This window comes from Schistocerca americana, chromosome 3, assembly GCF_021461395.2.
Source record: "Schistocerca americana isolate TAMUIC-IGC-003095 chromosome 3, iqSchAmer2.1, whole genome shotgun sequence".
Classification (NCBI taxonomy): Eukaryota; Metazoa; Arthropoda; class Insecta; order Orthoptera; family Acrididae; genus Schistocerca; species Schistocerca americana.
In genome coordinates, this window is record NC_060121.1 from 570,640,890 (window position 1) to 570,657,685 (window position 16,796).

Below are 16,796 nucleotides of genomic sequence, written 5' to 3' on the forward strand. Positions count from 1 at the left end.
TAACATGGCTGAGGGCAACATGTAAATCACTGCAGCCTTTGTAAAATGGTGATGATAATCATCAGTGTTACATGTTGCCACAAAATGGAAGGTTTGAACTCGAAAGCGTACTTCTTGGAAAAGGTAAACAGTGAATACAGCGTCCAAAGCTGTCAATGTTACCAGCTTATTGGAGATAGGAGCCTCAAAAAATGAGCAGTGCGTGGTATCACAAAATGAAAACATTGTCAGAATAAAGATCGGCAAATTGCTAGGAGATCCACAGGAATAGATTTTGGGTGGCAAAACAAAATAACTTACATTTAGCACATTGTAAAAAAAGTTACACATACATCCACTGACAATCAAATGAAAAATGAGAATAAATAAAAATGAATAAAATCAATTAAAAAAAACATGAGGTAGTTTTTGTATTGTAATGTAGTGTCAAGGAAGCAGACCAATCACAGTGTACCTAGTCATCGCTTGGGACCCGGAGTACCTGATATGTGGTAAAGGCAGAGGGGAAACATAAAAAACGGGCATAAAATATGATGAATATATGCAGGTAACTGGAAAAGGGAGGCAGATTTCTAAATTGTAAGAGTGGCCAACAGATGGACAACATACATTCCAAAAGTTTGCTAAGAAGTCCCTGTCGTTCTCCTCTAGCTTTGAGTAATCAGTAGAAAATCTGATCAATGATCTATATTTTGGTGCGCACATTGCTTTCTTGTGATTGTTAGGTTTCCAATATTGTTGCAAAAATTGTGACTAACTCGCATAAGGGGTGAATGGTGTTCCTAAGAAATCCATAGACATAACTGGAAATCATGCATAGTGATTAGGGTGTGACAGTCATTCAGACCTTCAGATTCACATGGGCTTCCTAAACTTACGTAAATTAATTGAAGATGAGTTAAAATACCCTGTTTTTGTTGATGTTGTCTTGGGGGTGGTTGTTGTTGTTGTTGTTGTTGTTTCAATATTGAGCTGTGTACAGTCATTGTTTGAAGAAGATTATTCTTTTGATGTTTGCTTTATTTGCCATTGTCAAAGAATACAGCTCCGTGCATAAGAGGGTGTAGTACATAACACTCCTTCAGAAACATCCGAGAAAAATTAATAAAACTAATGTAGCACAGAATACTCAAGCTCAGTTCACATTGTACCATAAACACTTTCCAAGGCTTATCCAGGTTGGTTATTTGTTTTGATGCAAGGAACAATTTGTCGTGACTGACATGTTGAGTAATTCATTTGGTTTCTTAACTCATACTTGAGCACTAAAAATATATGTACATCAATGTAAACATTAGTGAACCTGAATGTATGCTATTTTTATACAGAAAAGTTTTTGTTTCATGGTGGCAATTTGTTTACTCTTTCTAAATCTAGTAATGTTCCCATTTATATTATGATAATGCACCACTGAATGTCAAATAAGTATCACAAAAACCTTTTAAAAAGTATGTGTTATTACTAGTGTATTTATGGATTATATTTTCTCCACTGAAGATTATTTGCTTTTATCAGCATACCGCACAAATGAAGGGAAGCCATGGGTGCTGCCAGTTGTCAGAAAAACAGAGAAACATATGGCAGAGGACAACACAAGCAACCATGAGTACTTGCCAGTGCTGGGAATGGAATCTTTCACATCTGCGGCAACAAAGATGTTACTTGGGCATGACTCGAGTGCTGTAGTTCAAGGACGGGTAAGTAAAGCTCGTACCAGATGTTGTTCCTGATGATAACTTTCAAATTTTTAACTTATTCAGAGTCCTGTATCTTAGTGTTGTGTGCTCTCAGGCTTTTGGCGTCCAGACATTGAGTGGTACAGGCGCATTGAGAGTCGGTGCTGAGTTCCTAAACAGGCACCTACACTACACCACATTCTATTACTCAAAACCAACATGGGGTAATGTAAATTTAGAAAAATTCTATGCATTATAGAGAGACTTAGTACTACATTTGAAATATAAATTGTGCTCTTACTGACTGAATCCTGCTGTGGTTTTCCATTTAAAAGAACATTGACTGAAATTAATATAATGTAACTTTCTCTCTGATGTGAAGAAATGTTGTTGGTCCTCAATAGAAATAACTCATAATGGTAACTCATGGTCACAACAGCCAGCCACAACAATACAGTGTTCTCCCCTCCTGAATTATCTATATTATCCAAGGGTTTCACTTTCACCTCTGGATCTGCATTTAATCATGCTGCTTTGGTAAAGGACCTACTTTCCTTCACGTGTAATGTCAACTGGAAATATCACTTTGCAACCCCAAAACCTTTCAAACAGGAAACCAGATATTGATGTCTGCCTTGAACATTTCCAGTCACGATCCCAACTTGATCCACCATCACTATTACTACTTCAGGATCACCCCTTGCGAGCCTTATGAGAATTCATAACATCCAGCATTGCTTCACAACCCTTTCTCAGGTCCTTACAAGAGAACCCTAACCAGTCCTCATAAGAACTCCAGTCTTTTTGTTCCATAAAAAACTTATGACTCCATCATTATCTTCCAGTGGACGAGGGATCTATCATTTTGGTACTTGACCAAAGGGAGTAAGTGAGGGTCTATGCCAGCTTTCTGCATACAGCATCTGCCATCAAGATACCACCCCTGTGATACAAACTGATCCACAGATCCTCCTTAAAATCTCATTCCCCTCATACGGACTAACACCTCAGTCCATAGAACATCTTATTCCCCTCCCCCCCTTTTTTCCTTCTTTTTACCTTCTTCCAAAGACCGACAAATCCAGTTGCCTTGGGTGTCCCATCCCATAGTTGCTGGCTTCAAAGCACCTACTGAATGTATATCTGCCTTAGTTTGTAACATCTGCAGTCGATAGTACAGAGCCTCTCAGGGGCTCATCATTCATTTTCTGAGTATGGTTTGGTGATCCAGGGGTTGCTGAGTTGGGGATTGGTAAGTGCCATCAGTCTTCTATCACCATAAGCTCGGGGCACGCTTCATTGACCAATGTGTGGCACAGTGGTGGAGTATTGTGTCGGAGGGAACGGGGATCTTGGCTTGCCGCCCAGACCGCGGGAACGGTAAGAACCTCAACTTAAAAACCCTCATTCACAAGGAGTGCCACATGTTGATGAGATGTGTGGCTGTAGAGGTGTAATAGTTGTCAGAAGGCAACCTCTGGGGAACCTGCTGCATCTCAGTTGTACGAGGTTTACCTAGGCAAGCAGGGCTATGTCTAGGAAGACTTCTGTTTCCCTAGCTGCTCGAGGGCCAGTGTGGATCCTTCAAAATCTTCTCTTCCTCCTCTCAGTGGAAAGGATGGTTGCTGGTATGTTACAAAACACAAACAAGAGGGCTTGTGCAGGCAGGCCTTTAGACCTGCTGATTACACAGACGTTTCCAGTATCGAGTAACAGAACACATGCTGGTGGCCAAAATGTGTTTCTTATAATTAAATGGAAAGAGGGAACTCTGAGAAAGTTTCACCTTTCTATATACAAAGAGGTTTAGAGGAAATCACTGGAAGTTTAAAATCTATTAAGTGCTTGTGAAACAGGATCCTGTTGCTAGAAACATCAGATTCCCAACAAGTGAAGAACATCCAGAAAACTCAGTGGCTCAGGGAGTATGCAATAGAAAGTGAACTGCACAACACCTTGAACTATAGCAAAGATATTGACTTGCTGGGATCTGTTTGACATTCCTGAAAAGAACTGAAAGCTGAGTGGTTTCAGGAAGGTGTCATGATGCACAGAACCTAATGAAATGGGTGGATGGCGACCTTGTGAAATTGGACTCTCTTGTACTAACTTTCACCAGCATGAAACTTTCAGAGCACATTAAGTCCTGTTGCCTCTGCCTCAGCATGTGGCCTTATTTTCCTAACCCAATGCGTGAGTTTTCAGTTTTCTGCAGTGTGTGTGTTCATGGCTCTCGATCTTCCACCATAATTGAGTCCATCAACATGAGGTGGCAAATATGAGGTAGCCAAGGAGGTGGAAACGTGGTTTCTACGATGCCAAGAGTGCTTGGTAGCTACAACAGGGAAACAGTTAATTAGCAGGAGTACAAAATAAGAAAGTATTTATTACTTTGCTATAGTCCATGATCAGTAGGTTGACAATTATAGAAGATGCGACTAGACTAAGTGTCTGTAGAATGACATAATTTACAAGTCACAAATCTTGCAGTGACGAATTAATCTCTCGTAATCTTGAATGTCGAATCCGGTGAATTTGAAGACTAACTTGGAACGGAGCTACAAAGACTTGATGGCAGCAGTGACTGAGCTGCAGACGATAACATCGGCGCTGGCTGACCACTGAGCGCGGCTATGAACTGTAGACTGGCACAACTGCACTACTCTCCTGCTGCACATGAAGTGGCCTAGTGGCGCCTCACAGTGAGCGTAAGTACTGCAACTGGCTGTGTACTCTTTGGCTAACACAGCTGTTCTTCCGTTCCATTTATCGAGAGAATCACATCCGGTGGATTGATCTCTCAGGCGGCGGTATGGTCGTATGACTTTTTTGACGACATCACGTGTGTGTGTGTGTGTGTGTGTGTGTGTGTGTGTGTGTGTGTGTGTGTTTCTCTCCTCATATTTTTTAATTTACCTGACTTGAATATGAGGGACATGATCCTATAATTGAGAGGCTCAGTGAAGTTTCTGGGTCTCATTTCTGACTCCAAATTGTCATGGTTGACCTGAAAGCCAGAACTCTTTGGTGCATCAGGTGTGTAAGTTCCTTGCAGCTATGACTTCACCTGGATATTGTACTGTTGCTCTTTCACCTCTGGAACACCTTTCGCAAACCGTCCACGAGCCACAATGCCATTTGGGATCCATGTGCAGCCTGTGCTGCATTCATTTGGTGTGGACCATGTACAACCCCAGATGCTTGGTTTTAGCTGTCTGTCGTCCCGGTGACTACAGAGGCCTAGCATAATTTTAGATTTTGTGCAGAATAGGAAAGACTGCACTTCTGCTTCCGTTTTTCATGCGACATTCTCTGTCATTTTGTATGAGCCACTAATATGTAGCTGTCTTTATGGATGGGTCTAGTGAGGGGACATCAATTGGTTGCTCTGTTACCCAGAATTGTGTCCTTAAGGTCTGACTGCCTCAAGACAATACTGTCTTAGACGCAGAATTACACTATATGATCAAAAGTATCCGGGCTCCCCAAAAACATGTTTCTTGTATTCGGTGCATTGTGCTGCCACCTTTCAGTAGTCATTAGAAATCGTGAGAGAGCAGAGTGGGGCACTCTGCAGAACTCGTGGACTTTGAATGTGGTTCTGTGATTGGGTGTCACTTGGGTCATACATCTGTAAGCGAGATTTCCATACTCCTAAATATCCCCAGATCCACTGTTTCTGTTGTGATAGTGAAGTGGAAACGTGAAGTGATACGTACAGCACAAAAGCGTACAGGCCAACATCATCATCTGTTGACTGACAGAGATTGCTGACAGTTGAATAGGGTCATAATGTGTAATAGGCAGACATCTATCCAGACCATCACACAGGAATTCCAAACCGCATCAGGATCCACTGCAAGTACTGTGACAGTTAGGTGGGAGGTGAGAAAACTTGGATCACATGGTTGAGTGGCTGCTCATAAGCCACACATAATGCTGGTAAATTCCAAACGACGCTTCACTTGGTGTAAGGAACGTAAACATTGGACGATTGAATAGTAGAAAAACATTGTGTGGAGTGATGAATCACGGTACACAAAGTGGCGATCCAGTGGCAGGGTGTGCGTATGGCGAATGTCATCTGCCAGCGTGTGTAGTGCCAGCAGCAAAATTTGGAGGCAGTGGTGTTATAGTGTGATCGTGTTTTTTATGGAGGGCTTGCACCCCCTTGTTTTGCATAGCATTATCACAGCACAGACCTACATTGATGTTTTAAGCACCTTCTTGCTTCCCACTGTTGAAGAGCAGTTCGTGGATGGTGATTGCATCTTTCAACATGATTCAGTACCTGTTCATAATGCACGGTCTGTGGCGGAGTGGTTACACGACAATAACATACCTGTAATGGACTGGCCTGCATAGAGTCTTGACCTGAATCCTATAGAACATCTTTGGAATGTTTTGGAATGGCAACTTTGTGCCAGGCCTCACCGACCGACATCGATACCTCTGCTCAGTGCAGCACTCCATGAAGAAATAGCTGCCATTCCCCAAATAACTTTCCAGCACCTGATTGAACTTATGCGTGCGAGAATGGAAGCTGTCATCAAGGCTAAGCCCCCCAGGAGGCTTGCCACTTTTTGGCCGGTTTGTGCATGTTTACCATGGGGCGCCAGCCTTTGCAGCATTTTTTCCCTTCTGTGCTGCATGTCTATCCTCTTGCTATTCTTTTTCCCCTCCCTTGGGGTTGCCTGAGCTGTAACTTTCCCAAATTGCCAATTGTTCCACCTGTCAGGTTGTTCGGGAGGCGTGAACTGACGTGTGAACAATCACCTAAGGTGTGTGCACCCCTGTGTGAAGGGGTCCCACAGTTGGAAGGAGTGCGCCATTGGAGATGCTGGCAATCGTGAGGGATTTCCTCACGATGAGTCAATCCACTTCACCCTCAGTATCTACAAAACATAAACGTAATGAGGCTAATGATTCAAACATCCTTCCTGCTGCACCACAATTCCTCGTGGTCTCACATACTGCAGACGGTCAGTCCTTTGCCACGGTAAATGCGTTTATTATTCAGAAAGGTGTAGATGCAGTTGTGGGCACTGAAGTCCTGCTCTCGTTTACAGAATGGCATTTTACTTTCGCAGACCACTTCTGATTCTCAAGCACAACAACTGCTTGCTGCCTTGATTCTCCGTGGTTACCCTGTTCGTGTTGGGGCGCATATAACTTTGAATTCTTCCCGTGGTGTAATTTACACCATGCTGCTCAATAGTCTAACCGAGGCCGAAATTCAATCATATCTCTCTGAACAGGGCGTCACTGCTGTCCATCGTCTAATGAAAAAGCTCAAAGCAGGCTATGAAATTATCACCGTCCACCTGAACATTCCAAACCCGATGCGCTGCTACCGGTGTCATCGTCTTGTGGACACCCAGGTATCCTCTGTACTCTTTACACGTGGGGCTTCTGTGAGCACCTGCCCTGTTTTCTTCGGGCATTTTTACAAGACCGAGTTTTCAAGGTGCGCGTGGGTTCTGCCTTGTCGTTCATCCAGGAAAATATTGTGCCTCAGAGTTCTGTCCGGAGCATTGTCCTCTTCGCTATTGCCTTTAACCCTATAATGGCCTGTCTCCCATCTGGCATCCCCGGCTGCCTTTTTGTAGATGATTTTGCTATCAATTGCAGTTCTCCATGGACATATCACACTGAATGGCATCTTCAGTGCTGTCGTGATCGTCTTCTCTCCTGGAGCATCAACAATGGCTTTCGCTTTTCCTCTGACAAAACCGTCTGTGTGAATTTCTGGTGGCGCAAATGGTTTCTCCCACCATCTTTACATTTTGGGCCTGTTACCCTTCCTTTCATTGAAACCACGAAATTTCTGGGGCTCATGCTCGATAGGAAACACTCCTGGTCCTTGCATGTATCTTACCTGTCAGCCTGCTGTACACAGTTCTCCAATGTCCTGTGTGTTTGATGGTACTTCCTTGGGTGCTGCTTGAAATACCCTCCTCCATTTGTACCGATCCCTTGTCCGTTCGAAACTTGACTATGGGTGCTTTGTTTATGCGTCCGCACACCCATCCCTCTTACGCCGCCTCAGCACTATCCACCATTGTGGCATCCGTTTGGCCACGGGTGCCTTTTACACTAGCCTGGTAGAGTGTCTGTATGCTGAAGCTGCTGAGTTACCATTGTCCTACTGCCCTGACTTTCTACTCAGCAGCTGTTTGCCTGCCTTGCGTGGCCACTCCTCGTATGCCGCCTTCTTTGATGATTCCTTTGATCATCAGTATGGGTCTCGTCCCTCTTCTCTGGTACCTCCTGGAGTCCACTTTTGGCACTTGCTAAGGTGGCTTAACTTCACACTACCTGCAACTTCCCAGTGGGTGTGAACCCTTCACCATGTTGGCTTCGTGAAGCAGCCCATTTTAACCTTGGCCTTAGTTTGCTTCCTAAGGACGCTACTCTAGCCTTGGTATATCGCCTTCAGTTTCACAACCTTTGCATGGAACTTCGCAATAGTACCTTTGTATACCCTGGTGGCTCTCGAACTGACTTTGGGGTTGGGTGTGCCTTCGTTATTGGCACCCCTGTCTTTTGATGTCGGCTTCCGGCACACTCCTCCGTATTTACAACTGAGCTCTTTGCCCTGTATCAGGTTACGGAGTGCATCTGGTGACACAGGCTTTTCAATGGTGTCCTCTGCTCAGACTCACTCAGTGCCCTTCAAAGTCTACACATGCTGTACACTGCTCATCCATTAGTGCAGCAGGTGCAGGAAGACTGTCACTTGCTCACTCTTGGTGGAGCTAGTGTGATGTTTCTGTGGGTTTCTGGGCATGTCGGTCTGCCAGGAAACAAGGCTGCTGACACTGCTGCCAAGGCTGCAGTCCTCGTACCTCTGATTATTTCTGCATTGCTGCCTGTCAGGAGGTGGTGTCCCCTTGGCATCGCCAATGGTCCTACCTTCACGGGAATAAGCTTTGGCTTATAAGGCCTCTCCCAGTGCCTTGGACGACCTCCTTGTTGCGTATTGGGCATTGGCTTTTTAGCCATTGTCATTTGCTAAGTGGTGCCACCCCACCACTTTGTACACATTGTGCTCAAATTTTGTCTGGCACCTCCTCATGAAATGCCCTTCTTCCTACCATTTATGTTCCAGCTTGGGTTTGCTGTCTGATTTATCAGCTGTTTTAGCGAATGACGTGCAGACTGTCGACTGCATTTTACTTTTTATCCGACGAAGCAACATGGCGAAGGCCATTTAATTTTTAGTTTTGGCCCTCTGTTTCTGTATGGTGTCTCTTTCAGTTCTTTTTCCACATGCCTATTTTTAGCTATCTTCTCTTCTGTCAAATGGGACTGACGTATAGTAGTTGAACTCCTTTCAGTGTTTGTGTTCTATAGTTTTAACTTGGGCATGTATGACCCGATTTATTTTTTGCGCCCTAAAGAAAAACAAAACAATCAAGGCTAAAGGTGGGCCAACACCATATTGAATTCCAACATTACCGGTGGAGGGCACCCTGAACTTGTAATTTATTTTCAGCCAGGTGTACGGATACTTTTGATGACACAGTGTATACGCAATCTTGCGGGCATTGGAGCATATTAGACATTCATTCGGTGGTGATTTTCTAGTCTGTTCTTATTCTCAGTGTGTCCTTCACTCTCTCCATCACTTGTACCTAGCAGATGTAGTAGTCCAAAATATCCAGGATGCCCTCTTCCAACTAAAATGACTGGGGAAGGAGTTGTCTTTTTGTTGGGTTCCAAGGCTTACAGGTATTGCAGGGAACAAAATGGTGGATTTAGCAGTCAAGGAGGCATGTCGTGATCCTCAGCTGTTTCAGTATGCCATCCCCCTACATGCTATAGCCTCGCTGTTGAGCTCAAGAGTCTTGCTTCAGGGGGAGGATGACTGGCTGGAAGTGACAGACAATAATCTCCATCTAGTAAACCCCACAACGCAACCGTGGCATACCTCCTTCCAGCTGTGCTGATGGGACTTGGTCCTCCTCACTCATCTTCACATAGGCTACAGCCCTATGATGCATGGTTTCTTGTTCCAGAGAGAGGGCCCTCCAATGTGTGGTGCTTCTGGCGTACAGATAACTGTGTGCCATGCTTTACTGGACTGTGTTTTATTTTGTGACCGACGGGCTGCGGCAGGTTTGCTGACAGATCTGCCCTGTATTGTAGGTAATGTTCGAATGAATGTGGTTAGTTTTTAGTTTACTCACACTGAATATGAGGGGCAATCTGTATTTATTTTCTCAATAGAAGAAAAACTTCTTAGCCCAGATCGCAATATAACACTGTATTTGGGATAGCTGGTTTTGGTAAACTATGTTACCACCATCAGATCTGTAATAACATTACAAAAGGTGCTACAAACTGTTTAACAAATAATGCCAGACTAACCCATAGAGGAATTGGTGACAACATACCCTCATACAGGTTGTTATAAAAATCTTGTGCCAGACACACAATCTTTCCATTAAATCCCCAGATGCACAGCATATGAATGAATGATATGCTGGAACGTCAAAAGTAAAAGCTAAAATTGCCTACTAGGGTGCCACAAGACTGACTGTCAACAGTCAATGCATGATATGAACTGACAAGTACGACAGGCATCGCTGCAGTGCATAGTTTCTGCCATTAAAAGTTAAATACGTAATTTAAAACCAACCATGACCCGAAATATAAAAACCGGCCGGTGTGGCCGAGCGGTTCTAGGCGTTTCAGTCTGGAACCGCGTGACCGCTATGGTCGCAGGCTCAAATGCTGCCTCGGGCATGGATGTGTGTGATGTCCTTAGGTTAGTTAGGTTTAAGTAGTTCTAAGTTCTAGGGGACTGATGACCTCAGATGTTAAGTCCCATAGTGCTCAGAGCCATTTGAGCCAAATATAAAAGTTCTGAAAGAAAACCTTATTAATGATTTTTTCGTGACAAAACATAGTTCAGACATGCTATACATCATATTTACGATAAACACATTCTATCATCACAAAACTGCAAGTACCTTTATGAGAGCGCAGCTAAGAAAGCACCAGCATAAATACTAAAGAAAATTAATTATTTTAAACATTATAAAAGGAAGGTAAACTGAATGATAAAAAAAACTTTTAGGAAATTATTAACATGCAGTGGTGTTCAGTCCAAAGTCTAGAGCTAGCGCAACTAATCTTAATATTATACTATTATAGTGCAACACATCATGTTTACAGAACGGAAAGATTAGGCAATGTGATTGTGTATATTGGCCATAATTACTACCTGGCATGCCAACAGAAAGCGGACAAACATGGTTACAGCCTGTTCTTAGATTGAGACTATGGATGTCTGTAACCAAATAATACTGAATAAAATAGAAAATGTGAGGAATCACAATGCTACGAAAGCTCACTCATTTCATTACACAGATATAAATTATGAACTTTTTTAGCATTTATTTTTGGCGTGCCAGCGCATTACTCTTGTCATATGGTGTGCATATGGGAGTTTAATGGAAAGATTTTGTGTGCATCTGGCACAAGGTTTTTATAATAACCTGTACAAAAGTATGTTGTCATCAATTCTACTATAGGTTAATAGTTTCCTCGATTGTGTGAAATCTGCGCCTGTTGCTCTCGTATCACACTCCTCGCTTGTCACCATGAATGCCACCTCCCATTATACCAAATACCCCTATGTATGTGGTCTGTCTGCTGCTGAACATTTCCTCAATCACTGCCCTCCTCATTCCAATCTTATGACATGCTTCTTGCTCACTTTAATCAGCTTTATACTTCCCAACAATTACTTTACCATTGAGGGGCAGACATGCAAACAGATCAGGGGCACGGCCATGGGAACCAGGATAGCTCCTTCCTACTGTATGCCAACCATTTCATTGACATTAGACTTCAGCACCTGCTTTTATTTAGATACATTGATGACATCTTTTTCATATGGAGTCACGGTGAGGCTAACCTGTTAAAATTTTTGGAAACTCGTAATACTTTCTCCCAATTAAATTTCACATGATCCTATTCTGAATCCCATGCCACTTTCCTTGATACTGACTTCATTCTCACTGAGGGGCAGCTACAGGCTGCTGTTTACATTAAACCTACTACCAAACAACATTCCTTGCATTTCAACAGTTACCGTCCTGTTCATGTCAGAAGTTCCCTCCCATACAGCTGTGGCATTTAAGGCAAACATATTTGTTCAGATGCAGACTTTTTACAGCAACACACCACCAGTCTCACCTCAACCTTCGCTGGACATAATTACTCCACGAACCTAGTTCAGAAGCAGATTTCCCTCGCTGTAACATCTAATCCAGGTATTGTTTATCGCTTCAAAAAACAGCTTAGGAGTACAACTCTCGTCTCTCAGTATTAGTCAGATCTCAAATGTATTAATCAGCTACTTTGACAAGGCTGTGACTTCATAAAACTTTGTCCTAAAGTGAGTCCCAGTCTCTGACATTTGGCCCACCATACCTAGAACAGCTTTTTGCTGCTCCCTCAGTCTCCACAATATCCTGGTCAGATCCTGTGCTGGTTCTGCACCAATTTCTCTACCCTATGATTCCTGTCCCTGTAAACGTCCCTGCTGTAAGGCATGGCCTGTGCACACTTCTACCACCACCTATACCATCCCTGTAACCAGCATAACATACACTGTCAGAGGGAGAACAACCTATGAAATGAAATGACATGTCATGTACCAGCTATTATGGAAATACTGTTCGGCCTTCTAGATTAATATAACTATCATCAGGTTACCAGTTAGGATGAATGGGCATAGATGAAGGGTGTATATTGTCAACACTCACTATCTTGTTACAGAGCATGCTCCACAATGTGACAGTTGTGACCGCAACATGACAGTCGTGACCTGTTTCACCTCACCTGATATCAGAATTTTTCCCTAGGCACTACTTTCACAGAACTGTACAGGTGGAAACTGATATTAAAACATGGTCTTGTCTTTTGCCACCCACCTGGCCTTAATTTACATCAATTACTTTCTTTAATTTCCTTTGTATTAGCATTTCTTCTCAGTAACTATTTATTTATTCATTCCCTTTTAGTTTTCTTTACCTTTTTTTTCTGACCTGTCTGATACACCACCCCCTCCCTCCCCACCACTATTACCACATGTAATATACTCATTTGGTGCAGTCCCCAATAGCCAATCTTTCTTTCTGATCCTGTCTGGTAAATCTCTCCCCTGATCCAGGGTCATGGGCAACATTGCCAAACTCTCCCCATTTCCTAAAGCTTGCCAGTCCTTTCCCTTCATACCTCTTCCTTCTCCTTCAGCCTTTCTGCTGGAAGAAGGAGCCACTGGCTCTAAAAGCTTGCACATTTCTTTAACCTTTGTATGTGTTTTCTCTTGCCACTGCTTGATGAACCAATTTTTTTTATCGGTCCAATTATATTTTCAGAAATTATTTTTGTTGATCTGTTAGCTATCAAAGAGCTGGATGTGTAATGGAATGTACACAGGTATTTGGCAGATCCTATGTAAAATCACTAACAGGTTTTTAAGGCTTTAATTCAGTCACTCATTGACCTGGCTGGTTTGGCAGTAGAAGATAGCTAAAGGAAGGAAGTGGAAAGTTTTAAATTCCACATGTAAGAAATTGTTCACACAGGAGAATCGTACAAACGTATTGTCATTTGACCATCTTGCTTGGATGACGTGGTCATAAAGATCCCTGGTGTAGAGAAACAACTGAAAGAGTTGAAAACAAATAAGTCGCCAGGTCCAGATGGAATCACAATTCGGTTTTACAAAGAGTACTCTAAATCATTGGCTTTTTACTTAGTTTGTACAATGTGCCAAGTGATGAAAAAAAGTGCAGATGACTTCTATATATAAGAAGGGTAAAAGAACAGACCCACAGAATTACAGACCGAAATCCTTAACATTCGTTTCCTGCAGAATCCTAGAGCATATTTTGAGTTAGAATATAATAAATTTCCTAGAGATCGAAAAGCCTTTGTCCACGAATCAGCACAGCTTTAGAGAGCATCGCTTGTGCGAAACCCAGCATGCTCGTTTCTCAGAAGATGTACTGTGAACTGTGGATATAGGGCAACAGGTTGTTCTATATTTCTAGATTTCTGAACAGGATTTGATACAGTACCCTGCAGACTGTTAACGAAGGTCCGTGCATACAGGCTAGGCTCCCAGATACGACTGGCTCAAAGACCTCCTAAGTAATAGAGCCTGGTATGTTCTCCTCGCTGGTGAGTGTTCATCAGCGACAGGGGTGAAACCAGGAGCGTGCCAGGGAAATGAGATAGGACCATTGCTATTTTCTATATACATAAATGATCTGGCAGACTGGATGGACAGCAATCTGCAGTTGTTCGCTGATGATGCTATGGTGTGCTGAAAGATGTAAAAGATAAATGTCTGTAGGTTGGTACAAGATGACCTAGATAAAATTTATAGCTGGTGTAATGAATGGCAGCTAGCTCTAAATGTAGAAAAATGTAATTTAGCGTGGATGAGTAGGAAAAACACTCTAATGTTCAGATCTAGCATTAGTAGTCTCCTGCTTGACGCAGTCACGTTGTTTAAATACCTGGGCATAACGTTGTGAAGGGATATGAAATGGAGTGAGCATGTGAGGAGTGTGGTAGGGAAGGCAAATGGTTGATTTTGGTTTATTGAGAGAATTTTAAGAAAGTGTGGTTCACCTGTAATGGAGACTGCATGTAGGGTGCTAGTGTGACCTATTCTTCAGTGCTGCTTGAGTGTTTGGGATCCATACCAGAGCAGATTGAAGGAAGATTGAAGCAGTTTAGGGGCAAGCTGCTAGATTTGTTACTGGTAAGCTCAGTCAGCATGTGAATGTTACAGATATGCTTGAGGAGCTGAGGGGGGGAGTCCCTGGATGGAAGAAGACATTCATTTTGAAGCACACTACTGAGAAAGTTTAGAGAATCGGCATTTGAAGCTGACTGCATAACTGTCCTACTGCTGTCAACATACATTTTGCGTAGGGGCCACAAAGATAAGATACAAGAAATTGGGGCTCATGCAGAGGCATAGAGATACTCACTTTTCCCTTGCTGTATCTGCAAATAAAATAGGAAAGGAAACAACTGTTTGTGGTACAGTGTACCCTCTGCCATGTGCCATATGGTGGCTTGTGGAGCAAGAATGTAGATGTAGATATAATCACTCAAACAAATATATACTAAATGAATTAAAAATTACTACAACTTTGTAAGCTATAATACTAAACAGGTGCTGTTAATAATAGTGTGGAAAGGATCACAATCAGAATAGTGTGGAGTATTCCAAATAGAGAACATCTGCTGGTGAGGTATGCTGAACTTCCTTGTTTGGATGACTCTTAAAAATTTTTATGCATGTGCTGCATACATACTTCATTGCTGTGGAAAAAAAGTATTTTGTGCTGACATGAAAGAGCTGGATGAAATTAAGGCACCTGAAAAAAAAGTTTGTTTTGATAACATGCAGCTTCTTCTGAGAATCGCCATTACTATCATGAAGTAGGATCACACTGTTTCATGTATGTAAATCAAACTTGATTTTTCAACTTATTTAAATAAGTGCTTCAGTGCAAAATCTGATAGTGTGAGTAAGCTAAGTGAATTTTGGCTTTCCATTAGTGTCTGTATATGTATTGAAGAGAAGTTTAGTAAAAATGTTTCTCAAACTTGGATGAAAGTTTTGTAACAGTCAGCATGTTAAACTGATATTATGATAGAAGTTCGTAGGCTTCCATGGTCAGTGTCATTTTTAATAAAATAACTTTGGGTTTTGGGCTGCTTCATTGTAAATTACTAAAGCAATTAAATTGGTGTTGTTTCGGTTGACTTTGCGTGGTCCTCTTCAGGGCAATTCACTGCTATATACTGGTGAATATCTTCCTTTATATGCTAATGAAAATAATCAATATTGATGATATAATGTGAATGAATAGGTAAAAAATCTACTCACCAAGTGGTGGGAGGGGATCACACACACAAAAGGATTTAACTTTTACAAGCTTTTGGAGCCAATGGCTCCTTCTTCTGGCAGAAGAGTTAAGGGGAAGGAAGAGGGGTAAAGGGAAAATACTGCAGAGGTTTGAGGAAATGGGTAAAGTTTAGAAAAGTCACAGAGAACCTCAGCTCAGGGAAGACTTACTGGACAGGATGAGAAAGAAAGACTAAAGGGACTTCAGAGGTTTAGTGAAAGGGGTACAGTTTAGAAAAGTCGCCCAGAACCCTGGGTCAGGGAGACTTACCAGACGGGATGAGAAGGAAAGACTAAGTCTTCCCTGGCCAGAGGTTCTGGGTGACTTAAAGCTGTACCCCTTTCCCTAAACCTCTCCAATCCTTTTCCTTTACATCTCTTCCTTCCCCTTCAACTCTTCTGCCTGAAGGAACCACTGGATCCAAAAACTTGTAAAAGTTAAATCCTTTTGTATGTGTGTTCTCCTGCCACCGCTTGGTGAGTAGATTTTTTATCTATTCCTTTATATAGTGTCATTTTCAGTTATCTGGTGGCTACTGACATCACATATCTGAGGTGTCATTGGACAGTTTGAAGAGACAGTTATTGAGGGGCTGACAGTACTGTGCCATCCAACAGATACAAATACCACCAGACATCTGTGACCGAGTGCAATTGTGCTTGTCATCGACATATTTTACTTAGCGGGGCAAATTATATGAGCAAACAAATTGAGTGACTAACCCCCCCCCCCCCCCCCCTCTCACCTGCAACAGCTGATATATTCATGGAAGCCAAACAGTGCTAATTTACATGCCATTGCATTCACACTGCATGCTAAAGTATGTGGGAAACACGTTTGTCACCTGGCAGAAAGAGAAAGTAGCAGGACTACGCATATTTTTTGAGCACCTCAAAGGCTTACATAAGAATGTACAGTTCTCACTAAAAATGGAAAACAGAGTATTTCCTTTTCTGGATGTGGAGGTCTAAAGAACATCTAGTGGCAAACAAGGCCATAAAGTCTACAGGAAGACAACGCACACCAACAGGTACCTACATGCGGATTTGGACCGTCATCCAGCACAAGAAAGGTTTTTCAACAGAAAATGCCATATATGCTTTCACCAGTCAAATTTTGAATGATCTGAATAACCGAACACCACCCATTGGGATTTTTTGTGATCTCT

At 42.5% G+C, this 16,796-nt stretch overlaps 1 protein-coding gene across 1 annotated transcript in view; it reads left to right on the forward strand.

Moving 5' to 3' along the window:
- Positions 1-16,796, forward strand: part of LOC124605191 (aspartate aminotransferase, cytoplasmic) — a 72,405-nt gene that overhangs the window by 3,579 nt on the left and 52,030 nt on the right. The window contains exons 2-3 of the mRNA XM_047136707.1: positions 1,516-1,697; positions 1,792-1,900. Coding sequence (XP_046992663.1) covers positions 1,516-1,697; positions 1,792-1,900 — 291 coding nt within the window. The remainder of the gene's footprint in view (positions 1-1,515; positions 1,698-1,791; positions 1,901-16,796) is intronic.